Below are 26,996 nucleotides of genomic sequence, written 5' to 3' on the forward strand. Positions count from 1 at the left end.
TAAATGGAACAGCAAGAGCTTTCCAGAAAAGGAACAGAGGAAAGGAAGCTTTCTCTTGGAGATGAAACAGTTGCACAAAAAGTGCTATTTTAAAAATTGTACCGCATATTCAGGGCAAGAAACAAATTAAGAAGAACTAAGGAAATCAGAACAGTTAAAGATGGGCTACTCAAAAGGTCCAGAATAAGTTGGATCAAGTGGCAATGAAGAGCCTTAACACAAAGCCAGTCAACAACAAAACCCTAGACAAGAGGGAGAAACTGACCTTCATAGTTAACACATCAAAATAATCAGATGCCCAGACATCAACAAAAAATTACAAGCTATACTAAGAAACAGGAAGATGTGGCTCAGTGAAGGAAACAAATAAAAACTTCAGAGGAGACACAGAATTTGGAACAGCTAATCAAAGGAGTTCAAACAAATCTCCTAAATCAATATGAGGAGATGAGGAAAAATATGATATAGAGCTAAAGGATACTAAGAAGTGTGAGCATAAAGAAGTACTTGAAATTTTAAACAGGAACATAACAGAAATTATGGGGATGAAAGACACAATAATGAAGATTAAAAATACACTAGAGGCAAACAACAGCAGATTTGAACACGTGGAAGGAATCAACAAACTAGAACACAGGACAATTGAAATCATACAGTCAGAACAGGTAGGGAAAAGAACAGAAAAAATTGAACAGTGTCTCAGGGATTTGAGTGACAGCATGAAGCATCCAAACATGCATCATGGGGGACCCAGAAAAAGAGAAGAGAAAAGCAGCAGAAAGAGTATTTGAGGAAATAATGGCCCCAAATTTCCCAATTCTTGTGAAAGACAAAATTATGCATGTCCAAGAAGTGCAACATATTCCAAACAAAATAAATCTTAAGACCTACTCTGAGACACATACTAATCAGAATGTCAAATGCCAAAGATAACGAGAGAATTCTGAAAGCAGCAAGAGAAAAACCATTCATCATATACAAGGGATCCTTAATAAGATTAAGTGCCAATTTCTCATCAGAAACTATTGAGGTGAGAAGGCAGAGTGGTATGATATATTTGAGGTACTGAAAAACTATCAGCCAAAAATTCTTTTTCTGGCAAAACTGCTTTCAAAAATGAGGGAGAGTTTAAAATATTCACAGATAAATAGAAACTTGAGAGGGTTTGTCAACAAAAGACCTACCCTACAAGAAATACTAAAGGGAGTTCTGCAAGTTGAAAGGAAAAGAAAGGAGAGAGTAGTTTGGAGTAGTGTGACTAAATGGAGATCTTCAGTAAAGGTAACTAAAAGGGTAAATGCAAGATCCAGTAGTACTGTATCCTCAGTTTACAAATCTACTCTTTAATTCCTGTAATAGTCAGAATACAATTGAACATGAAACAGATGTATTTCCTAATAATGAACATGCAAACATAAAAGAAATGTAGGGTAAAAACAACATATAGAGAGGAAACAGGGAAATGGGAGCAGAGAGTGAAGTTGGTATTTTTTCAAATTAGTAGCTTATAGATGTAGTTTGTGTAATGCAAATCCCAGGGTAACCACAAAGATAGTATTTTAAAAATATGCAGAAACAAAAATGAGAATGAGATCAGATAGATACATAAGTGACCAGTCAGACACATCACAAAAGGTCAATTATACAGAAAAGAAGGTTGCAATAAAGGAAAAAAGGGGCACTGCCCTCCAAAAAAAAAAAAAAAGATGTGTCATATAAAAACCAAAGGAGAAAATGGCTGAAGTAAGTATTGCCTTTACAGTAATAACACTTTTAATGGATTAAACTCCACAATCAAAAGACATCATTGGTAAAATGGATAAAAATGCATGATACAACTATATGTTTACAGAAAACTCACCTTAGACCCAAAGACAAAAGTAGATTGAAAGTGAAAGGATGGAAAAAGATATTCCATGTAAATAGTACCCAAAAAAGAGCTGGGTTAGCTATACTAATATGGATCAAAAAAGACTTTAAGTCAAAAGCTGTTAGAAGAGACAAAGAAAGACACTATATATTAATAAAAGGGTCAATCCACCAAGAAGAAATAACAATCACAAATATTTTTGCACCTAAACACAGTACCTAAAATACATGAGGCAAACACTGGCAAAACTGAAGAGAGAAATAGGCACCTCTACAATAATAGTTGGAAGCTTCAATTCACTACTTTCATCAAAGAATAGAACATCTAGACAGAAGGTCAGAAAGGAAACAGAGAACTTGAATAATATGTTAAAAGAACTAAATTTATCAGACATATACAGAACATGGCACCCCAAAACAGCAGGATACACATTCTTCTCAAGTACACATGGATCATTCTCCAGGATAGACCACATGTTGGATCACAAAACAAGTCTCAATAAGTTTTAAAAGATGGAAGTTACACAATTTCCATTTCTGACCATAATAGAATGAAGCTGGACATCAATTACAGGCAGAGAACTGGATCTATGGAAATATATGGAAGTTAATGACACACTTTTTTTTTTATTATTTGTAATAACACATTGTTAAACAATCAGTGAGTCAAAGAAGAAATTACAAGGGAAATCAGTGAATATCTTGAGCTAAATGAAATGAGAACACACCATATCAAAACTTATGGGAATGAGGCATGCAACTGGGTAAATGAACCTTGAGGACAGTGTGTTGAGTGAAATAAGCCAAAAACGAAGACTAATATTAACGCCTCACTAATGTGGACTAAATATGATGTACAAACCCTGAGAATTGAATTTAAAAGCATAGGTTTTCGGGGGAAGGTTTGTTGTAAGAGCTAGATTGTGAGCTCTTACAGCAGTCACATCTATTCCTCAGTTGTTACGGTTATTTCCAAATTCTGTGATGCTGGGCTCTTTGTGTATAACTGGTTGTTCCCTGGAACTTTGGGTATCTGCATGACACCTGAGCTAGAGTTCTGCAGCTATGAAAGTCAGCATTACCCCATACAGCAACTGTTTAAAAAGCTGAAAAAGAGATCAGACTTCAATTGGAGATATGAATGAAGCGGATCTGGTTAGGACTGAGACAAATCAGACTAAAGGGTAAAGGATGATATTGACTGTGTTTTAAACCTTCAACTTCTATGTGAGACCAAATGAAGAGATGTTTGGTGTGAAATTTATATTTTCTGTAGCACATTATCTAATTTAACTTGTATAGTCAGTTTGTTTGAACACTATGATTACATTGAACCTTGAATAGTGAGTGAGAGCTTGTTGGTTTGTACAGGTTAGTGTGATGCCCTGATACATCCCAGAGTAATTTGGGCAGAGAATAAAAAAGTATTTGCAAAGCCCCTTTGAGGGACTGGGGAAAAATATGGAAATACTAAACTTCCCCACCTGGGGAATACCTAATATTCTCGCAAGTATTAGGGACTGCCAATTTAGAAGGCTGAGCCCTTGATCTTGGGACTTGCCCTTATGAAACCTATTCCTACAAAGGAGAAGCGAAGCCTACTTGTAATTGTGCCTAAGAGTCACCTCCACCTCTTTTGTTGCTCAGACATGGCTTCTTTCTCTAAGCCAACTCTGCAGGTAAACTCATTGCCCTCCCCACTATGTGAGACGTGTCTCCCAGGGCTATAAATCTCCCTGGCAATGCGGGACATTGTTCCTGGTGATGAGCCTGGCCTTGGGATTGAGAAAGCTTTCCTGGACCAAAAAGGGGAGAGAAATGAAACAAAATAGAGTTTCAGTGACTGAGATATTTCATAGAGTGGAGAGGTCATTCTGGAGGTTATTCTTAATGCATTAAATAGATACCCCTTTTTAGTTTTTAGTGTATTGGAATAGCTAGAAGGAAATACCTGAAACTGTTGAACTATAATCCAGTATCCTTGATTCTTGAAGATGATTGTATAACTATATAGCTTTTATTGTGTGACTGTAATTGTGAAAACCTTGTGACTGACACTCTCTTTATCCAGTGTATGGACAGATAAGTAAGAAAACAAAGACAAAAAATAAATAATAGGGAGGGATAAGGGGTATGGGGTGTTTTGGGTGTTTTCAAAAATTTTTTTGTTATTTTTATTTTTTTGAGTAATGTAAACGTTCAAAAATTTTGCTGAGGAATATACGACTATATGATAACACCATGAACCATTGATTGTACACGTTGGATGATTATCTGGTATATGAATATATCTCAACAAAATTGCATTAAAAAAAAAAACTTATGGAAAGTAGTGAAGGCAGTGGTGAGAGGGAAATTTATAGCCCTGAATGCTTACATTAAAAAAGAAGAAAAAGTTAAAATCAAAGACGTAACTGCATGCTTGGTGGAACTAGAAGAAGAACAGCAAAACTAGACTCAAAGCAAGCAGAAGGGAGGAATTAACAAACAGCACAAAAAATTGAAATTTAGAATAAAAAAGCAATAGAGAGCCTTAACAAAATGAAAAGATCAATAAATCAACAAACCTTAAGCTAGATGAGAAAAAAAGAGAAGACGCAAATAAATAAAATCAGAAATCAGAGGGGGGACGTTATCACTAATCCCAGAAACATAAAAAGGATCATAAGAAGATACTATGGATGCCTGTATGCCAACAAATTATAAAACCTAGATGAAGTGGACAGATTAGTAGAAGCACACTAACAACCTACACTGACTCCAGAAGAAATGGAAGATCTCAACAGATCAATTACAATTAAAGAGATTGCATCAGTCATCAAAAACCTCCCAGCAGAGAAAAACCCAGGGCCATATGGCTTCATGGGTGAATTCTACCAATCATTCCAAAACGAATTAATACCAATCTTGCTGAAACTCTTCCAAAAAATTGAAGAGGAGGGAACACTACCTAACTCATTCTATGAGGCCAACATCACCCTAATACCAAAGTCAGAAAAAGATACTACAAGAAATGAAAAACTACAGACCAATTTCTCTTATGAATATAGATGCAGAAGTCCTTAACAAAATTTTGCAAATTGAATCCCACTGCACATTAAAAGAAGTATCCACCATGATCAAGTGGGTTTTATCCCAGGTATGCAAGGGTGGTTCAACATAAGAAAATTAATGTAATATTACCACATTAACAAAGCAAAGGGAAAAAAACCACATGATTATCTCTATGCATAAAAGGCATTTGATAAAATCCAGCACCCTTTATTGATAAAAACACATAGAACACTAGGAGTAGAAGGAAACTACCTCAAAGCGATAGAGGGCATATGTGAAAAACCCACAGCTGAAAGGCTGAAAGCTCTCCCTGTAAGATCTGGAACAAGACAAGGATGCCCACTCTCCCCACTGTTATTCAACATTGTACTGGAAGTTCTAGCCAGAGCATTTAGGCAAGAAAAAGGAATAAAAGGCATCCAAATTGGAAAGGAAGAAGTAAAACTTTCCTTCTTTGCAGATGACATGATCCTATATATAGAAGGTCCTGAAAAATCTACAGCAAAGCTCCTAGAGTTAATAAATGGATTCAGCAAAGTGGTGGGGTACAAGATCAACATGTAAAATTTAATAGTGTTTCTATGTATCAGTAATGAGTAATGTGAGGAGGAAATCAAGAAAAAAATTTCAAGAGTCAAATATCTAGGTATAAATTTAACCAAGGATGTAAAGGACTTATATATGGAAAACTATGACTTTGCTAAAAGAAATCAAGGAAGATCTACATGAATGGAAGGACATCCTATGCTCATGGATTGGAAGACTAAATATTGTTAGTAATCAGTTCTACCCAAAATGATTTACAGATTCAACACAATCCCAATCAAAATCCCAACAACCTACTTTGCAGAAATGGAAAAGCCAATTATCAAATTTATTTAGAAGGATAAGGGACCCTGAATAGCCAAAACCATCTTGAAAAAGATGAACAAAGTTGGAGGACTCACATTTCCTGACTTTACAGCTTTTTACAAAGCTACAGTGGTCAAAACAGCAGGGTACTGGCATAAGGATAGACATACAGACCAATGGAATAAAATTGAGAGTTCGGAAATAGACACATCTATGGTCAATTGATTTTTGTCAAGGCTGCCAAAGTCTTTTCAACTGGCAATTGATTTTTGTCAAGGCTGCCAAAGTCTTTTCAACTGGGACAGAACTGTCTCTTCAACAAATGGTGCTGGAAGAACTAGATATCCATATCTGAAAGAATGAAATAGGACCCATATCTTATATAAACAGTAACTTAAAATAGATCAAAGACCTAAGCATTAAAGTTAGGTCCATAAAAACTCCTAAAAGAAAATGTAGGAAGCATCTTCAAGATCTTGTGGTAGGAGGTTTCTTAGACCTTACACCCAAAAAGCAAAAACAATGAAAGAAGAAATAGATTCTCCTCAAAATTCAATACTTTGTACTTCAAAGGACTTTGTGAAGAAAGTGCAAAGGCAGCCTACTCAATAGGAGAAAATATTTGGAAACCATATGTCCGATAAGTGATATAGAGAATATAAAGAAATCCTACAACTCAACAAGAAAAAGATACAACCCAATTACAAAATGGACAAAAGACTTGAATAGACACTTATCCAATGAGGGAGAAAGAAATGGCACATGAAAAGGTGCTCAACATTACTAGCTATTAGGGAAATACAAATCAAAACCTCAATGAGATATCATTTCACACCTACTAGCATGGCCATTATCAAAAACAGAAGATGGAGAGGATGTGGAGAAATAGGAACACTTATTCACTGCTGGTGAGAATGTAGAATGGTGCAGCTGCTTTGGAAAGGCAGTTTGACGTTCCTCAGGAAGCTAAGTATAGAATTGTCATATGATCCGGCAATCCCGTTACTAGGTATATACCCAGAAGAATTGAAAGGGATGCCAACAGATATTTACACATCGATGTTCTTAGTGGCGCTATTCACAGTTGCCAAAAGGTGCAGTTAACCCAAGTGTCCATCAACTGATAAATGGGTAAACAAAATGTGGTATATACATACAATGGAGTATTATTCAGCAATAAGAAGGAATGAAGTCCTTATGCATGCAAGAACATGGATGAACCTTGAGGACATTATGTTTAGTGAAATAAGTGAGGCTTAAAAGGACAAATATTGTATAATCTCACTGTTAATAAAGTCATAGAGTTAGAATCTAGAATACTGGTTACCTGGGGCTGGGTTGGGGGTAGGAAATGGGGAGTTAATGCTTAATTTGTACAGAATTTCTTTTTGGGTTGATTGTAAAGTTTTGGAAATCAATGGTGGTGATGGTAGCACAACATTGTGAGTATAATTAACAGCACAGAATTATATATGTGAATTTGGTGAAAAGGGGAAATTTTAGCTCATGATATTATGTTACTAGAATAAAAACTAAAAGATAAGAAATAGAACTGCAACACTGAACGTTATTGTGAATGATGTATTCTAGTTAATAGTACAATTATAAAAGTATTCTTTCATGAATTATAATAAATGTACCATTCTAATGTCAGGTGTTAATAAGAGGGTGATGTACCGGGAAAAAAAATACATCCTAATGTAAACTATGGACTATAGTTAATAGTACAATTATAATATTATTTCATCAATTGTAACAAAGGTACTGTACTAATGAAAAATGTTAGTGGGGGGTGAGTTATATGGGAATGCTGTATTTTTTTACACGATTTTTCCCCCTTAAATCTACAACTCCTCTAATTTAAAAAATTAAGTAAAAACTATATTAAAAAAAAAAAGATAGATGGGGCAAAAAGTACATTTCACTTGAGAGATTAGAATAAATGTTAAGTAGCTAACCTTTTGAGTTCTGCCTGTAACAATCTAAATCAAAGGAGACATTGATTGTACATGTACTCTTTCTAATACACCTCTAATTGGGATGATGTGGTTCAGTGGATAGAATATGTTAGAATTTACTCTTAGAAGGTAGGATCCATTTCAGTTCTATATGACTAGACCCCAGTGCATGTGTAATGCAAACAACTCTTAGATTTTTAACCTGTCCTTTTTGGCTTGAAACGTAAAGTCTTTAGAACTTGCACCACTCATCCCTTGTTTCATTTTCCTTAGTTTCAGCCAAAAGATATGTCCTATTTTGTTTAAAATAAGGCATATTTAAAAAATCATAATGTTAAAAGGTTTGGCCCCTTCAAACACAATGAAAGCCCTCAGTCATGCTATGGAACTTAATGTGTATCCTCATTACTGTATCATTTGTAGGTACACCCCATCCCCCTTTTTATGCAGCTCATTCCTGCTGTGGTTTGTGGCATTCCTCCTGATCTAATCTCTTTACACTTGCCCCCTCTACCCAGTCCTGACGGTGGTGTATTAAAAAAAGAGAGAACAAAATCACACAGAAGGCATTAGAGTGGGGTGAATGGTAAAGGGAGTTTGTGTTGGGAACAAGTGTTTGAATAACTGATGGCTGTAATTACTCCTAGCCATCGCAAGCACTGAAAATAAAGGGAGAAAATCTTCTAAATGAAAAGTATTAAAGAATGGAGAATCTGATTTACTTATGCTTTTTAATCTACCCCTTTAAGCCAGTATTTTGTGTCTTACCCTTGGGGACAGTAAAATTGTTCTAGTTTGCTAATGTTGCAGAATGCAAAACACCAGAGATGGATTGGGTTTTATAAAAAGGGGGTTTATTTGGCTATACAGTTACAGTCTTAAGGCCATAAAGTGTCCAAGGTAACACATCAGTAATTAGGTACCTTCACTGGAGGGTGGCAAATGGCGTCTGGAAAACCTCTGTTAGCTGGGAAGGCATGTGGCTGGCGTCTGCTCCAAAGTTCTGGTTTCAAAATGGCTTTCTCCCAGGACGTTCCTCTCTAGCAAGCTTGCTCCTCTTCAAAACGCCACTCACAGCTGCACTCCGTTCAGTCTCTTTGAGTCAGCATGTTTATATGGCTCCCCTGATCAAGGCCCACCCTGAATGGGCAGGGCCATGCCTCCATGGGAGTATCCCACCAGAGTCACCACCCACAGCTGGGTGGGGCACATTCCAAGCAAATTAATCAGCACCAAAAGTCTGTCCCACAAGACTACATCAAAGGTAATGATGTTTGGGGGACAAAATGCATTCAAACCGGCACAAAAATGAAATGAATTTCTGTTTTTTACTGGTATTTTTGCAAGTTATTTTAAACAAGTGTTCTTTTACATGGAGAAGGAGTGGTATTGGTTCTATATGAACATAGTTTGAATATATATTGGTATCACTGAAGATTTCACAATTTATAAAATGCTACTAGAGTTTTTGTTTGTTTTTTTACTGTAGTTAGGAGGAAATTGAGCCTTCATTATCTATATTTAACTAATTTTCTATTAATGACATTGATGTAAATGGGAACCAAATTTGTAGAATTTTATATTTTAAGATTTTTTTACATTGCTTAATTTTATTTTTTGCCTTGCTAAATACTAAGTCAAAGACTTAAAAAACTTTTAACAAGTTAAAAACTTTTTTTGTCTGTTCATTCATATAACAGCATAAAACTAACATCAATTTACATCGATAAAATTTACACTGTACTAAAAACGTTTTTAGTATTTCACTGCTATCAAATCTGAATGAGTTGTACTTTGCATAGATGTTTTTACCTTCTATTTTTGGGTTTCTAAAGCTATTATAATGAAAGATAAATTTTAAAGGTACAGTGTTCAGAAGTGCTTAATGGACTCCAATACTGCCTCAAAGAAAAATTTAGGAATCTGAAAGAAAAAAAAATATTTTGGACTTAGAGTTATTCTCTTTATTACATGTAGACTCACGCATATGGTCTGCAATGGTAATTCTAAAACCTTTTTTTAAGCTTGTCTCTTTATCCAAATTAAATTCTGAAAAAAGCAATTAAAAAAAAGAAATATTGATGAACCTAGGGACAAATTTGAAATACAAAGGGGTATGTATTAAAAAAAAAATCCTCTCCCCTCTGTATCCCAATCATCCAATTTCCTAACCCTGAGTCAATTCCTCAGTGAGTCAATCACTAATATGTTTCTTGTGTTTCTTTTTTTTTTTTTATTAAATTCAGTTTTATTGAAATACATTCACACACCATGCAATCATCCATGATATACAATCCACTGTCCACAGTATGATAACATAGTTATGCGTTCATCACCACAGTCTATCTCTGAACATTTTCCTTACATCAGAAAGAACCAGAACAAGAATAAAAAATAAAAGTGAAAAAAAACACCCAAATCATCCCCCCATCCCACCCCATTTGTCCTTTATCTTGTGTTTCTTTTAAGATATTCCATGTATTTATAAATACCTATGTCTATGTTTTAAGTATATATGTAAATATATACATACAACTATGTGTGTAAGTGTGAATAGCTCATGGATTTCTGTCACACAAATGGTCATATACTATTTATTATTCTACACCTTGTTTTTTTTTATGTCTTATATGCTATTTTTTTTATTTTGAAATAAATTCAAAGTTATAGGAACAGTTGCAAAAGCAATACTAACCCCATATACAGAATTCCATCATACCCTGACCCCCCTCCCCCGATAGCCCAATCCACCAACTTTAACATGCTGTCACAGCGCTATTTCTTTCCCTCCCTGTCTATCATCCGTCATCTATTGCTCTGTCTTCTGAACATATGAGAGCTAGCTGCACACACCCTTGAACAAACACTATAATTCGCATATACACTTCCCATGAATAAGAACATTCTTTTATGCAATCCCATTAAGCACAGCTAAGAAGTACAAGAGATTCAACAATGATACAAAGCTTACATTCTATATTTCCTTTTCCTTATGTCTCAACTGTGTCCCTTTGAGCCTCCTGTCCTCCATCCTCCAATCTCATCCATGTTCATCCTTGGCATTCAATTGTCATCTATTTAGACTGTCTTTTTTTTTTTCAATTGTGGGAACATATATACAGCCTTAATCTTCCCATTCCACTCCCTCCCTAGCCTTCCATTAGTGGGATTAATCACATTTAGAATGTTGTAATGCTCTTTTCCACCATCCATTACTAGAAATTTTCCTTCACCTCAAACAGCAATCCTACACTCATTTCTTAACTCCCCATTGCCCCTTCCCCCATTTCTCTTAACCCAAACTCTACTTTTCATCTCTATGGTTATATTCTCTGATAATTTCTTTGTGTTTACTGTGGGGCTTAAAATTAATCTCTTATACCCATAGCAATCTTGTTTTTCTTTGATACCACCTTCATTTCAATAGGACACATAAACAATGTTCCTATGCTCCTCCATTCCCCCACCTTTATATAGTTGTCTAAAATTACATATTTTATGTTGAGTTCAAAACCACTGATTTGTCCATAGAGTTTGTGTATTTTGTATCATGTAGGAAGTAAATAGTGGAGTTACAGTTCAAAAATTATTGACTTCTGTTTGTATTCCATTGTGGTTGGAGAATGTACTTTGAGTATATTCAATTTTTTTTTTTTTTTTTAAATTTCTTGAGGCTTGTTTTATTTCCCAGCTTATGGTCCCTTCTGGAGAAAGATCCATGATCACTAGAGAAAAATGAGTGTCCTGGTGATTTGGGATGTAAGGTACTATATATGTCTGTTAAAATTCTCTATATCTCTTTCTCCTTTCTTTGTTTCTCTGTCGGTAGGGCTCCCTTTAGTATCTGAAGTAGGGCAGGTCTTTTATTTGCAAAGTCTCTCAGCATTTGTTTGTCTGTGAAAAATTTAAGCTCTCCCTCAAATTTGAAGGACAGTTTTGCTGGATAAAGTATTCTTGGTTGGAAATTTTTCTCTCTCAGAATTTTAAACATGTCATGCCACTGCCTTCTCGCCTCCATGGTGGCCGCTGAGTAGTCATTACTTAGTCTTATGTTGTTTCCTTTGTATGTGGTGAATTGCTTTTCTCTTGCTGCTTTCAGAACTTGCTCCTTCTCTTCAGTATTTGAGAATCTGATCAGAATATGTCTCAGAGTGGGTTTATTTGGATTTATTCTATTTGGAGTTTGCTGGGCATTTATGCTTTGTGTATTTATATTTGGTAGAAGGTTGGGGAAATTTTCCCCAACAATTTCTTTGAATACTCTTTCTAGACCTTTACCCTTCTCTTCCCCTTCTGGGACACCAATGAGTCTTAAGTTTGGACGTTTCATTTTATCTATCATATCCCTGAGATCCATTTTGATTTTTTCGATTTTTTTCTCCATTCTTTCTTTTGTTCTTTCATTTTCTGTTCTTTGGACTTCTAGGACACTGAGTCATTGTTCAACTTCCTCTAATCTTGTATTGTGAATATCCAGAGTCTTTTTAATTTGGCCATCAGTTTCTTTTATTTCCATAAGATCTTCTATTTTTTTATTTACTCTTGCAATGTCTTCTTTATGCTCTTCTAGGGTCTTCTTTATGTCACTTATATCCTGGGCCATGGTCTTCTTGATGTCCTTTAAATCCCTTGCCATGTTTTCATTCTTTGATTGTAGTTCTTTGATTAATTCTGCCAAGTACTGAGTCTCTTCTGATATCTTGATTTGTGTGTTTGGAGCTGGAGTCTCCATATCCTCTGGTTTTATCATATGCTTAAGATTTTCTGTTGTTTTTGGTCTGTTGGCATTTGCTTTGCTTGATAGGGTTCTTTCGAGTTGTAAAAAAAAAAAGATACCAATCTAATTTTTCAGAAACACAGTTTGGTGACGTGCACTTTCTTTAATTAACCAGCAGATGGCGTCTGTGAGTCACCCATACCCCTCAAGTCAGTTCTCAACCTTGTTCCCGTGGCGTGTGGGGAAATGATTCTTGTGGGGTTCAGTTGGAGAACTCAGTTTGGGTGTGTTTCTGGAGCCATCCGCCTTGAATGTGGGGTGTGTGTACGGGTGGCCAGGGAGGAAGGGCGGTTTTAATATTCAAATCCCCCAGGTTCCCGGAGAGTCAAGGCCGCCGCAAGAGTCTAAGCCTGCATTTCATTTCAGCCCCAGACCCTCTCTCTCGCTGTCCCATAAACCACTGGACTTGGTGTAGTGTCCCTGGATTCTCCGAGCGGGCGCCCCTCCCAGCCGCGATCCTCCAGGAGCTCTGCCAAGGGAATGCCGTGTTACGTCACAAGTGCACGCTGTCCCTGAAGGGAAGCCCCGGGCCGTTGGGCTCTGCAGCGGTGCTCTCAGCCTGATGCAAAGATGACTGAACGGGGCGTCTCAACCCCCCGCTTCTCACACAGTTCCTCCTTCCCAGCTCTGGGACAACTGGCAGGGCTCTGGGCTGTGGGCACGGCTCTGGGCAGGAGTTTATTCAGCCCTCTGGGGAGCCAGCTGCGAGCCGTGGGGTTTCTTTCAGCTTCCGGCTCTCCCCTCCGTTCCCCCGGCCCCAAGGGTATCTGCAGCAGGCTATCTTCCAGGCCAGACACCGAGAGGCCGGCCCAGCCCCCTCTTGCTGTGTTTCACTGCGTCGTTCCCATTATCGCAACTGCAGCCGCTCCTGGGTTTCCCCCTCTTTTTTTTTTTTTTAATCAGTCTCCAAACGCCAAACCCTGGCTTCTCCAGACCGCTGTGCGGCTGCGGGTCTTCCAGCCAGCTTACTCACTCGTTTCGGAATGCAGACTCCCAGTTTCACCAAGTATACGGCCCCTGTGGAACTAGGAGACCTCGTCCAGCTGGCGCATCGCTGTAACCGGTATTCTGGGTCACTTTCTGGTTTTTATCTAGTGTTTTTCATGGAGGTGTTTTTTTGCCCTGTCTCACCTAGCCGCCGTCTTAGTTTTCCTCTTACACCTTGTTTTTTTACCCACTTAGCAATTTGACTTGGAGACTGTATACTTTCACAGAGATTTTAGATGTTTTTGTTTTTCTTTACATTGTATTATTCTTTATTTGAAAATATGCAGTAGTCTGTTTTCTTTATCTAAACAGTATTGGATGGCATTTAAAAAAAATTGACTACTGAGATATAATTTATATCTAATAAAATGCACACAGTTTGACAAATGTGTAGACCCATGTATCCCCCACCCCAGATAAGGTATAGAACATATCCATCACCCCAGAAAGTGTTTTCTTGCCCTTTTAAAGTTGATGCCTGTTACCTGACCTGACTACTACTTTTCCCAGCAACTATCACCAGATTAGTTTTATCTGTTCTAAAACTTGATATGAATAGAATCATACAGTTTGTACTCTTTTGTATCTGGCTTCTTTTGCTCAGCATAATGCTTTTGTGATTCATCTATATCAATATATACTCTATGCTTTGCTTTTTTCATGTGATACTGGAGATTGTTCCATATCAGTTCCTAAGAGCCCCCACACACACCTCTTTCTTTCTGTTTTATAATGGCTTTATAGAATTCCATTTTATAGCTATGCCACAGTTTATATAGTCTGAGCGTTTGGGTCATTTCCAATCTTTTGCTCTTAAAAAACAATGCTGCAGCAGTGAATAATATTGAATATGCATCATTTTATTTATGTGAGGAAGTGTATCTAATAGGAACATTTTCTAAATATGGAAAAATGAGGTCAAAGGCTATATGCATTTATGATTTTAATAGATATTGCTAAAATGAAATCTTGAGTGGAAACTCAGTTTGCGGAAAAACAGAGCTGCTCTAGAGAGAAAGGGATGGAAAGCCAAAAGCTGTGTGCTCTGACACTCTCCTGTAGCCAGTGAGGTTCCTTCGTAGAACTAGGCTTCTGGTACAGGTTACAAACCACAGGTCTGTGCAATGGAGAAACAGTAATTGCTACTGGGTTCTTTTATTTCAGGTAATTACAGTAAACTTGGATGCATTGAGAATGGATTTTAGTACTTTGCTATAAAAATATAAAACCTCTAGTGAACTTAAGTCACAATTTGTTGTTGGTTCTAATTCTACTTACTGGTAATAAAACTATCTGAGACCAGGAGCTATTATTCTTGTTCCTGGAATAATTGTTGGCCTGTTTGGTCGTGTGAGTATATTTTTGAATATGCCTCACTTATTTCCTTGCCTGTAAGTTGAATTAATAATATCTCTGAGTTAAGTATAATTTATTTATTTAAAATTCCTCTGAAGCCATTTTTGTAAGTAGTAACCATATGTACGTTTCTCTTTTGCTGTTGAAGTATTGCCCTGGAGGAGAGCTATTTGATTACATAATTTCCCAAGATCGCCTGTCGGAGGAGGAGACCCGAATTGTGTTCCGTCAGATAGTGTCTGCAGTTGCTTATGTGCACAGCCAAGGCTATGCTCATAGAGACCTCAAACCAGTAAGTGACTGTGCCAATTAGATGCTCACCTGAGAGTTCAACTTCATTTACCTGTTATTTTTAAGTTTCCAAATGTTTTATCTGTTTAGGAATATATCTTAACTTTGCTTTTTCCTTTGTTCTACTCAGAATGCATTACATTTCTTTTTTCCTTCTTTAGTTTAGCCTTTTGGTAGGCTTTTTAGGCAGACTTATTAACATTCTGTTTGTCAATTATGTGTAACAGTATAAATGTCTTTGTAATCAACTGTGGAATATATACTTTAAGATTTTGTCTTTAGGAAAAAGGAATATTGAATATTTTCTTTCAGAATATTGGGCCATTTAATATTTTCTGTTCAATGCTCTTTTCCTAACCCTATCTTTCTCTATCTTTAATAGAGGAAGATAGGCCTCAGAAAGCACCAGATCAATGGAATGAATGGACAGACTACTTTTTTTTTTTTTTTTTGAGAACGATACTTTATTTAGTCATTCGGCTTACAATTGAAACTCTGGAAATTCAAAATTAACATCCTTGCCAGTGAGTTTCTTATACACACCAGGAAAAGTTTCAAGCTTGTGTTCTGCATTTTCTGCTGTGCTTTGTCCAAATGAACCTTTATAAGCCAGCTGCCATCCAGTTTTACACAGATTCTCTTGCCCACAGTTTCACTTGGGAATATCAAGTCTTCAAGGATTGCATCATGTACAGCTCAGACTACTTTTTTTTTTTAAATTTTTCAAATTTTTATTTATTTATTTTTTTATTATTCATTTTATTGAGATATATTCACATACCACACAGTCATACAAAACAAATCGTGCATTTGATTGTTCACAGTACCATTACGTAGTTGTACATTCATTACCAAAATCAATCCCCGACACCCTCATTACCACACACACAGAAATAACCAGAATAATAATTAAAGTGAAAAGGAGCAACTAAAGTAAAAAAGAACACTGGGCGCCCTTGTCTGTCTGTTTGTTTGTTTCCTTCCCCCACCTTTCCACTCATCCATCCACAAGCTAGACAAACGGGAGTGTGATCCCTATGGCCCCCCCAATCCCACTGTCCCCTCTCATAAGCCACATTTTTATACAATTGTCTTCAAGATTCATGGGTTCTGGGTTGTAGTTTGATAGTTTCAGGTATGCACCACCAGCTACCCCAATTCATTAGAACCTAAAAAGGGTTGTCTATATTGTGCGTAAGAGTGCCCACCAGAGTGACCTCTCGACTCCTTTTGGAATCTCTCTGCCACTGAAGCTTGTTTCATTTCCATTCACATCCCCTTTTTGGTCAAGAAGATGTTCTCTATCCCACGGTGCCGGATCTACATTCCTCCCCGGGAGTCATATTCCACGTTGCCAGGGAGATTCACTCCCCTGGGTGTCTGATCCCACGTAGAGGGGAGGGCAGTGATTTCACCTTTCAAGTTGGCTTAGCTAGAGAGAGAGGGCCACATCAGCTCAGACTACTTTTTAAGGACAGAATTAAAAATGTGAATACTCTTAAGTCTGCAGGTTCTGACTAATATGGATGATGATTAATATGGATTAAAATGTTATGGGTAGAATTGGTCTAAGATAAGGCAGTGTTACTATCCTTTTCACTCTATTTATAATCAACTCTTTGATTTGAGCTCACCCTTTCGGTTTAAACTGGCCTTTGGCACAAATTGTATTTGCTTTGCAATTGAGCCTCAGAGCCCCAAGGAGAACTGGCTTATGCTAATATTTATTGAGGGTTAGCTATATAGTTATCAGCATTCCTCCTTTTTCCTCTTCTAAGCTTTCTGTCATTTCATTCTTATTTTAATGGTTTTCACTTCCTCATACCCAGGCTTTTTAGTATAAACAACCTCCAATTGTTTTTTAAAAAAATGGCTAGAGGTGGGGATTTGATGTAAGGAAGTCAATATATGGTCATCAAAATATCTTTGTTTTCCCAGGAAAATTTGTTGTTTGATGAATACCATAACTTAAAGCTGATTGACTTTGGTCTCTGTGCAAAACCCAAGGTAAGTGCAGGAATAAAAATGCATTTATTTCCTTTGTGAATGCACTTCTCAGTGTGTTATCTTTTGCTGACTTCCACTTAGCCTTTATTGAGCCCAGTTGCATCCATTGAGAAGAATGTTAAATTTCATCCCTTGTATCACTAATTTTTTCTAAGTACTCTGGATGATTTTAATCTGTAGCCAAGATTGAGAACCACTGCTCTAGGTCCATGGTTGGTCCTGCTGAAGATCCCATGATTATGCTCTGACAGGCATTTGTAGTGCTGAGGTGATAGGCCATCACAGTGTGAATTCTGAATTGACCATGTACTTGCAGTTTGAGTCTGTTGCCACTAGATGATGCTTTTGTTCATTTAGATATGAATTTTGACAATTTATTGTAAATCTATTCTTTGTCATCCAAATGGTTATAAAATTAACAATTACCATTAAATTTTGAGAGACAACCTCCTTTCTTATCAAGCAATTGAAGGAAAAAGTCCGTATGCACTTTTGAATTTAAACTGTTAGGTATTTCCTTAATTTGCACTCCATTATTAAGTACCAGTGTTCACCAGTGTAACTATTCTTTGAGGTAAATGTGAACTTTCTAGCTCTGCTGTCTGTGAGAGAGCTCCTGTTGTGGTTGCCTGTTGGAGGCCTTCTCTTGAGTTTTCTAATGATGGTACTCACAGTCTCTAAAATGAGCTGTCTACATTCATTAAGAATGTTGACATTGCAGACTTGTCCCAGCCCTTTGTAGTCCCATGATTATTTCCTGCCCCAATCAGAATTAGCTAGGTACAAAGGGAAGCAGATTTTGCCCCTTTGGCTGCATGATTCTTTCCGATTTTCCTCCCCTGCCCTTGGCATTACCATTGGAGCCCTGTGTCTGGGAACCAGATGCTAGAAGGCTGTTTTATGACTGGTAGACATTTCAAAATAAAACATATTTTGAACAAACTGGTTTAAGTCTTGTTTTCCACAGAAGATAGTGGAAAATGGTTGTAACAGATGCTACTGGCCTTTATTTATGGCTGCTACATATTTGACCCACACAAAAGCCATCTAAAAAAAGTGTGGGTTAGTGGGGAGAGGATCAGCTTATGCCTTTTGCTTAGGAGCTCACTTCTGGGTGTGTCATTTCAGTTATAAATGAAATCCCACAATTTCATAAGTCCTTTTGCCAGCTGTAGAACTCTATATAATTATTGGACTGTAGTGTCATTTTCATATGTCTCTATATTTCTGTGGGAGAACAGAGGACGATGAGCAGACTTCTCATTTTAACAGATCTGGAAATTAAGGTAGTGACTTGTCTAAAAAAGGATTCTAGAAAATAGACTTCCAAGGCACTGTTCTGTGTACCATATTGCTTTCTTCCCTCTTAGGAAAAAGAAACTCTTTAGTGTTTGTAAGGATTTGCAACTGGAAATAGGGTCCTGTAAAGGAATAAACCTTTTTTTCCTTGAGTACTGGTAGGGGAAGACATGGGTGCTTGGATGCTAAGCTGATTATTATGCGAATGGATTTCTAGAAAAATATGAACCTGACTTGACTGAGCTGAGGGGAAGAAGATTTTGTTCATGCCAGGTTGTAGTGGTGTTGAAAATACAGAGGAGAGGAGACAGTACATGCATGCGTGCATGTGTGCACAGAATATTGGGTTGGCTGCAGAAGTCCCTTATATTTGGTGTGGTTCTTCATCTAGCTTCTCTTTGCTATGTGCAAAGAATGTTTATCAAGTTTTAATTCTTTTAAGCATTGTAATAAATAAGTATTTCATTTTTATCTTATTTTCAGGGTAACAAGGATTACCATCTACAGACATGTTGTGGGAGTCTTGCTTATGCAGCCCCCGAATTAATACAAGGCAAATCATATCTTGGATCAGAGGTGATTTATTACTCATTGATTAATTAAATTTATATTTAACATAGATTAATTGGTGACCTATGTTGAGGCAGATGCTATACATTGGGGATATAATGATAAAATAAGAAATAGTCCTGTTAATCAATCTATTCGGAGAATGAGCTATGTAAACTAATAAGTGGATTGAGTAACTTGCAATAAATATAACACATAGTACACTTATGAGGCAGAGATGGATTTCTAGTATCCTTGTTGTGGCTGGTCTGGTTAGTCCAGTTAGGTAGAGCATGAAGCTGGGTTTTAGGCTCAGTTTTCAGAGATCCTGGTTAAACCTGTACTTTGTGGTTGATACTCCAAAGTCAGCAGTCCTGTATTGGAGGCTCAGACTTGGAAGTCCTGGACTTTGCATGCTTTATCACTTGTTTCCCTCAGGCTGTCAGCTCTTCCCTTTCTCTGGAGTACTAGTTTTGCTGGATGCTCATATTATAAGATAAAAAAGGTTTAGTAGCCAAAAGCTTGGGAATTGCTGGGTTGAACAGGTTTCTTTATTTCATATCTCCAAGTCTCTAATATGCTATTGTACAGTATGATCCTTTGGGAGAAACATCACAGATAGGCAGCTGGTCATACTTTTAATTTTTAGACTATGGAATCTACTTTTCATATGGAGCATCTTTTGGAGCTAATGTTATATGGAAGAAACTTTGGGAAATACCAGGTTACTCAATTTGTAACTTGAGAATAAAGGAACTAACTTGTTTTTGGTGACTTTTTAATTTTGATATAATTTCAAACTTAAAGAAAAGTTGCAAAAATAGAATAAGGAATTTCCTCTGTTTATCTTTTACTCAGAGTCACAATTGTTTACATTTTGCCCTATTTGCTTTATCATTCTTTCTCTCTCTTTGTATAAATTTTTATATATGCATGTTATTTTTTTTTTAACTATTTGAAAGTAAGTTACAGTTGTCATATCCCTTTATCATTAAATATATCAGTGTGTATTTCCTAAAAGCAAGTACCTTCTCTCTTTAAAACCACGTTTCAGTTATCAAAGTCAGGAAATTTGACATTGATTTTATTATCTAATCCACAGTCCATGTTCAAATGGTGTTAATTGTACCAATAAGATTCTTTATAATTATTTACCCTCAGTCCTGGATTCATTCCAGGATTATGCATTTCATTTAGTTGTCCTTTCTCTTTAGTCCTCTTTAATCAGGGAGAGTTTTTTGCCTTCTTTGACCTTTACATTTTTGAGGAAGCCAATTATTTTGTAGAATGTCCTTCAATTTGGCTTTATCTGATACTTTTTATGATTAGATCCAGGTTACGCATTTTTCGCAGAAATACCACAGAAGTGATGTGACCTTCTCAGAGCATCATAGCAGGAGGAAAGGAAACAAAACTGTCATTGAGCGTTTATCATAGTCCTAGAATCCTACTAGATATATATATTTTTTTGAATCATCATTTTATTGAGATATATTCACATACCACGCAGTCATACAAAACAAATTGTACTTTCGATTGTTTACAGTACCATTACATAGTTGTACATTCATCACCTAAATCAATCCCTGACACCTTCATTAGCACACACACAAAAATAACAAGAATAATAATTAGAGTGAAAAAGAGCAATTGAAGTAAAAAAGAACACTGGGTACCTTTGTCTGTTTGTTTCCTTCCCCTACTTTTCTACACATCCATCCATAAACTAGACAAAGTGGAGTTTGGTCCTTATGGCTTTCCCAATCCCATTGTCACCCCTCATAAGCTACATTTTTATACAACTGTCTTCGAGATTCATGGGTTCTGGGTTGTAGTTTGATAGTTTCAGGTATCCACCACCAGCTACCCCAATTCTTTAGAACCTAAAAAGGGTTGTCTAAAGTGTGCGTAAGAGTGCCCACCAGAGTGATCTCTCGGCTCATTTTGGAATCTCTCTGCCACTGAAGCTTATTTCATTTCCTTTCACATCCCCCTTTTGGTCAAGAAGATGTTCTCCGTCCCACAATGCCGGGTCTACATTCCTCCCCGGGAGTCATATTCCACGTTGCCAGGGAGATTCACTCCCCTGGGTGTCTGATCCCACGTAGGGGGGAGGGCAGTGATTTCACCTTTCAAGTTGGCTTAGCCAGAGAGAGAGGGCCACATCTGAGCAACAAAGAGGCATTCAGGAGGAGACTCTTAGGCACAAATATAGGGAGGCCTAGCCTCTCCTTTGCAGCAACCGTCTTCCCAAGGGTAAAACTTATGGTAGAGGGCTCAACCCATCAAACCACCAGTCCCCTATGTCTGTGGTCATGTTAGCAACCATGGAGGTGGGGTAGGCCAATACCCCTGCATTCTCCACAGGCTCCTCAAGGGGGCACTACATCCCTTTTTTTTTTTCCTTGTTTTTCTTTTTTTTTTGTTTTTTTTAACTTTCCCTTCTTTTTTTTTTTTTAGTTTTCAAAACTTTTTAATTAGGACTCATACTGATATACTATAATCTTTGGATAGAAGCTTGGTTAACAAGGAGAGGATACAAAAGTGTGTTAGAATTTAAAAAACAAAACAAAAACCTGTTTATATCATTCCCTAAAACGGGTTATTAGGAAGGGTTTAATAAGGCTTGGGAGACCTAAAATTCCACTGTAGACTTGAAAAGGAGGTAGATATGTTAAGGATGAACCTGTGGATGATAAATACTGTTGTCTTGAACAAAAATAATGAAGAATGGAATCACAGGACTGTTAAAAGAGAGCTGTTCTCTCTTTGTTGCTCAGATGTGATCTCTCTTTAAGCCCACTAGGCAGGTAAATTCACTGCCCTCCGCCTACGTGGGACATGACATCCAGGGGTGTAAATCCCCCTGGCAATGCAGGACATGACTCTCAAGGATGAACCTGGACCCGGAATTGTGGGACTGAGAAAATCTTCTTGACCAAAAAGGGGAAGAGAGATGAAACAAAATAAGGTTTCGTGGCTGAGAGATTTCAAATGGAGTCAAGAGGTCACTCTGGAGGGTATTCTTTCTTTTTTTTTTTTTTTTTTTTTTTTAATTTTTTTTTTAATCATCATTTTATTGAGATATATTCACATACCACGCAGTCATACAAAACAAATTGTACTTTCGATTGTTTACAGTACCATTACATAGTTGTACATTCATCACCTAAATCAATCCCTGACACCTTCATTAGCACACACACAAAAATAACAAGAATAATAATTAGAGTGAAAAAGAGCAATTGAAGTAAAAAAGAACACTGGGTACCTTTGTCTGTTTGTTTCCTTCCCCTATTTTTCTACTCATCCATCCATAAACTAGACAAAGTGGAGTTTGGTCCTTATGGCATTCCCAATCCCACTGTCACCCCTCATAAGCTACATTTTTATACAACTGTCTTCGAGATTCATGGGTTCTGGGTTGTAGTTTAATAGTTTCAGGTATCCACCACCAGCTACCCCAATTCTTTAGAAACTAAAAAAGGTTGTCTAAAGTGTGCGTAAGAGTGCCCACCAGAGTGATCTCTCGGCTCGTTTTGGAATCTCTCTGCCACTGAAGCTTATTTCATTTCCTTTCACATCCCCCTTTTGGTCAAGAAGATGTTCTCCATCCCACGATGCCGGGTCTACATTCCTCCCCGGGAGTCATATTCCACGTTGCCAGGGAGATTCACTTCCCTGGGTGTCTGATCCCACGTAGTGGGGAGGGCAGTGATTTCACCTTTCAAGTTGGCTTAGCCAGAGAGAGAGGGCCACATCTGAGCAACAAAGAGGCATTCAGGAGGAGACTCTTAGGCACAAATACAGGGAGGCCTAGCCTCTCCTTTGCAGCAACCGTCTTCCCAAGGGTAAAACTTATGGTAGAGGGCTCAACCCATCAAACCACCAGTCCCCTATGTCTGTGGTCATGTTAGCAACCATGGAGGTGGGGTAGGCGAATACCCCTGCATTCTCCACAGGCTCCTCAAGGGGGCACTACATCTTTTTTTTTTTTTTTCCTTGTTTGTCTTTTTTCTTTTTTTTTTTTTTTTTAACTTTCCCTTCTTTTTTAAATCAACTGTATGAAAAAAAAAAGTTAAAAAGAAAACAAACGTACAATAAAAGAACATTTCAAAGAGACCATAACAAGGGAGTAAGAAAAAGACAACTAACCTAAGATAACTGCTTAACTTCCAACATGTTCCTACTTTACCCCAAGAAAGTTACCTAATATAGGAACATTTCTGTGAACTTCTTCCTACTATATCCATCAGAAATTAACAGACCATAGTCATTTCTGGGCATCCCCAGAACGTTAAATAGCTTATCTGATCTTCTTGGATTATTGTTCCCCCTTCCTTAATTGCTCTCTACTGCTAGTTCCCCTACATTCTACATTATAAACCATTTGTTTTATATTTTTCAAAGTTCACATTAGTGGTAGCATATAATATTTCTCTTTTTGTGCCTGGCTTATTTCGCTCAACATTATGTCTTCAAGGTTCATCCATGTTGTCATATGTTTCACCAGATCGTTCCTTCTTACTGCCGCGTAGTATTCCATCGTGTGTATATACCACATTTTATTTATCCACTCATCTGTTGAAGGACATTTGGGTTGTTTCCATCTCTTGGCAATTGTGAATAATGCTGCTATGAACATTGGCGTGCAGATATCTGTTCGTGTCACTGCTTTCCGATCTTCCGGGTATATACCGAGAAGTGCAATCGCTGGATCGAATGGTAGCTCTATATCTAGTTTTCTAAGGAACTGCCAGACTGACTTCCAGAGTGGCTGAACCATTATACAGTCCCACCAACAATGAATAAGAGTTCCAATTTCTCCACATCCCCTCCAGCATTTGTAGTTTCCTGTTTGTTTAATGGCAGCCATTCTAACCGGTGTTAGATGGTATCTCATTGTGGTCTTAATTTGCATCTCTCTAATAGCTAGTGAAGCTGAACATTTTTTCATGTGTTTCTTGGCCATTTGTATTTCCTCTTCAGAGAACTGTCTTTTCATATCTTTTGCCCATTTTATAATTGGGCTGTCTGTACTATTGTCATTGAGTTGTAGGATTTCTTTGTATATGCAAGATATCAGTCTTTTGTCAGATACATGGTTTCCAAAAATTTTTTCCCATTGAGTTGGCTGCCTCTTTACCTTTTTGAGAAATTCCTTTGAGGTGCAGAAACTTCTAAGCTTGAGGAGTTCCCATTTATCTATTTTCTCTTTTGTTGCTTGTGCTTTGGGTGTAAAGTCTAGGAAGTGGCCGCCTAATACAAGGTCTTGACGATGTTTTCCTACATTATCTTCTAGGAGTTTTATGGTACTTTCTTTTATATTGAGATCTTTGGTCCATTTTGAGTTAATTTTTGTGTAGGGGGTGAGGTAGGGGTCCTCTTTCATTCTTTTGGATATGGATATCCAACTCTCCCAGCCCCATTTGTTGAAAAGACCATTATGGCTCAGTTCAGTGACTTTGGGTGCCTTATCAAAGATCAGTCGGCCATAGATCTGAGGGTCTATCTCTGAATTCTCAATTCGATTCCATTGATCTATGTGTCTATCTTTGTGCCAGTACCATGCTGTTTTGGCAACTGTGGCTTTATAATAAGCTTCAAAGTCAGGGAGTGTAAGTCCTCCCACTTCGTTTTTCTTTTTTAGAGTGTCTTTAGCAATTCGAGGCATCTTCCCTTTCCACATAATTTTGATAACTAGCTTTTCCAAGTCTGCAAAGTAGGTTGTTGGAATTTTGATTGGGATTGCATTGAATCTGTAGATGAGTTTGGGTAGAATTGACATCTTAATGACATTTAGCCTTCCTATCCATGAACATGGAATATTTTTCCATCTTTTAAGGTCCCCTTCTATTTCTTTTAGTAGAGTTATGTAGTTTTCTTTGTATAGGTCTTTGACATCTTTGGTTAAGTTTATTCCTAGGTACTTGATTTTTTTAGTTGCTATTGAAAATGGTATCTTTTTCTTGCGTGTCTCTTCAGTTTGTTCATTTCTAGCATATAGAAACATTACTGACTGATGTGCATTAATCTTGTATCCCGCTACTTTGCTAAATTTGTTTATTAGCTCTAGTAGCTGTATCGTCGATTTCTCAGGGTTTTCTAGATATAAGATCATATCATCTGCAAACAATGACAGTTTTACTTCTTCTTTTCCAATTTGGATGCCTTTTATTTCTTTGTCTTGCCGGATTGCCCTGGCTAGCACTTCCAGCACAATGTTGAATAACAGTGGTGACAGCGGGCATCCTTGTCTTGTTCCTGATCTTAGAGGGAAGGCTTTCAGTCTCTCACCATTGAGTACTATGCTGGCTGTGGGTTTTTCATATATGCTCTTTATCATGTTGAGGAAGTTTCCTTCAATTCCTACCTTTTGAAGTGTTTTTATCAAAAAGGGATGTTGGATTTTGTCAAATGCTTTTTCAGCATCTATTGAGATGATCAATTGATTTTTCCCTTTTGACTTGTTAATGTGTTGTAATACATTGATTGTTTTTCTTATGTTGAACCATCCTTGCATGCCTGGAATGAACCCCACTTGGTCATGGTGTATGATTTTTTTAATGTGTCTTTGGATTCGATTTGCAAGTATTTTGTTGAGGATTTTTGCATCTATATTCATTAGGGAGATTGGCCGGTAGTTTTCCTTTTTTGTAGCATCTTTGCCTGGTTTTGGTATTAGATTGATGTTAGCTTCATAAAATGAGTTAGGTAGTGTTCCATTTTTTTCAATGTTTTGAAAGAGTTTGAGTAAGATTTGTGTCAGTTCTTTCTGGAAAGTTTGGTAGAATTCCCCTGTGAAGCCATCTGGCCCTGGGCATTTATTTGTGGGAAGATTTTTGATGACTGATTGGATCTCTTTGCTTGTGATGGGTTGCTTGAGGTCTTCTGTTTCTTCTCTGGTCAGTCTAGGTTGTTCATATGTTTCCAGGAAATTGTCCATTTCCTCTACATTATCCAGTTTGTTGCCATACAGTTGTTCATAATATCCTCTTATAATTTTTTTAATTTCTTCAGGATCTGCAGTTATGTCACCTTTTTCATTCATTATTTTGTTTATATGGGTCTTCTCTCTTTTTGATTTTGTCAGTCTAGCTAGGGGCTTGTCAATCTTGTTGATCTTCTCAAAGAACCAACTTTTGGTGATATTTATCCTCTCTATCGTTTTTTTGTTCTCTATGTCATTTATTTCTGCTTTAATCCTTGTTATTTCTTTTCTTGTACTTGGTTTAGGATTGGTTTGCTGTTCATTTTCTAGCTTCTTCAGTTGATCCATTAGTTCTTTGATTTTGGCTCTTTCTTCCTTTTTAATATATGCGTTTAGTGCTATAAATTTCCCCCTTAGCACTGCTTTTGCTGCATCCCATAGGTTTTGGTATGTTGTGTTCTCATTTTCATTCGTCTCTATATATTTAGCAATTTCTCTTGCTATTTCTTCTTTAACCCACTGATTGTTTAGGAGTGTGTTGTTTAACCTCCAGGTATTTGTGAATTTTCTAAGTCTCTGATGGTTATTGACTTCTAATTGTATTCCATTGTGGTCAGAGAATGTGCTTTGAATAATTTCAATCTTTTTAAATTTATTGAGGCTTGTTTTATGTCCCAGCATATGATCTATTCTGGAGAAAGTTCCGTGAGCACTAGAAAAGTATGTGTATCCTGGTGATTTGGGATGTAATGTCCTGTATATGTCTGTTAAATCTAATTCATTGATCAGATTGTTTAGGTTTTCAATTTCCTTATTGGTCTTCTGTCTGGTTGATCTATCTATAGGAGAGAGTGATGTGTTGAAGTCTCCCAGAATTATTGTGGAAACATCAATTGCTTCCTTTAGTTTTGCCAGTGTTTCTCTCATGTATTTTGTGGCACCTTGATTGGGTGCATAGACATTTACGATTGTTATTTCTTCTTGCTGAATTGCCCCTTTTATTAGTATGTAGTGGCCTTCTTTGTCTCTCAAAACATCCCTGCATTTGAAGTCTATTTTATCTGAG

At 37.1% G+C, this 26,996-nt stretch overlaps 1 protein-coding gene across 1 annotated transcript in view; it reads left to right on the plus strand.

The window, feature by feature from the left end:
- MELK (maternal embryonic leucine zipper kinase) overlaps positions 1-26,996 on the plus strand; it is a 129,414-nt gene that overhangs the window by 9,539 nt on the left and 92,879 nt on the right. Inside the window, exons 5-7 of the mRNA XM_037797573.1 lie at positions 15,002-15,145; positions 17,083-17,151; positions 18,934-19,026. Coding sequence (XP_037653501.1) covers positions 15,002-15,145; positions 17,083-17,151; positions 18,934-19,026 — 306 coding nt within the window. The remainder of the gene's footprint in view (positions 1-15,001; positions 15,146-17,082; positions 17,152-18,933; positions 19,027-26,996) is intronic.

Source organism: Choloepus didactylus, chromosome 10 (assembly GCF_015220235.1).
Source record: "Choloepus didactylus isolate mChoDid1 chromosome 10, mChoDid1.pri, whole genome shotgun sequence".
NCBI classification, from domain to species: Eukaryota; Metazoa; Chordata; class Mammalia; order Pilosa; family Megalonychidae; genus Choloepus; species Choloepus didactylus.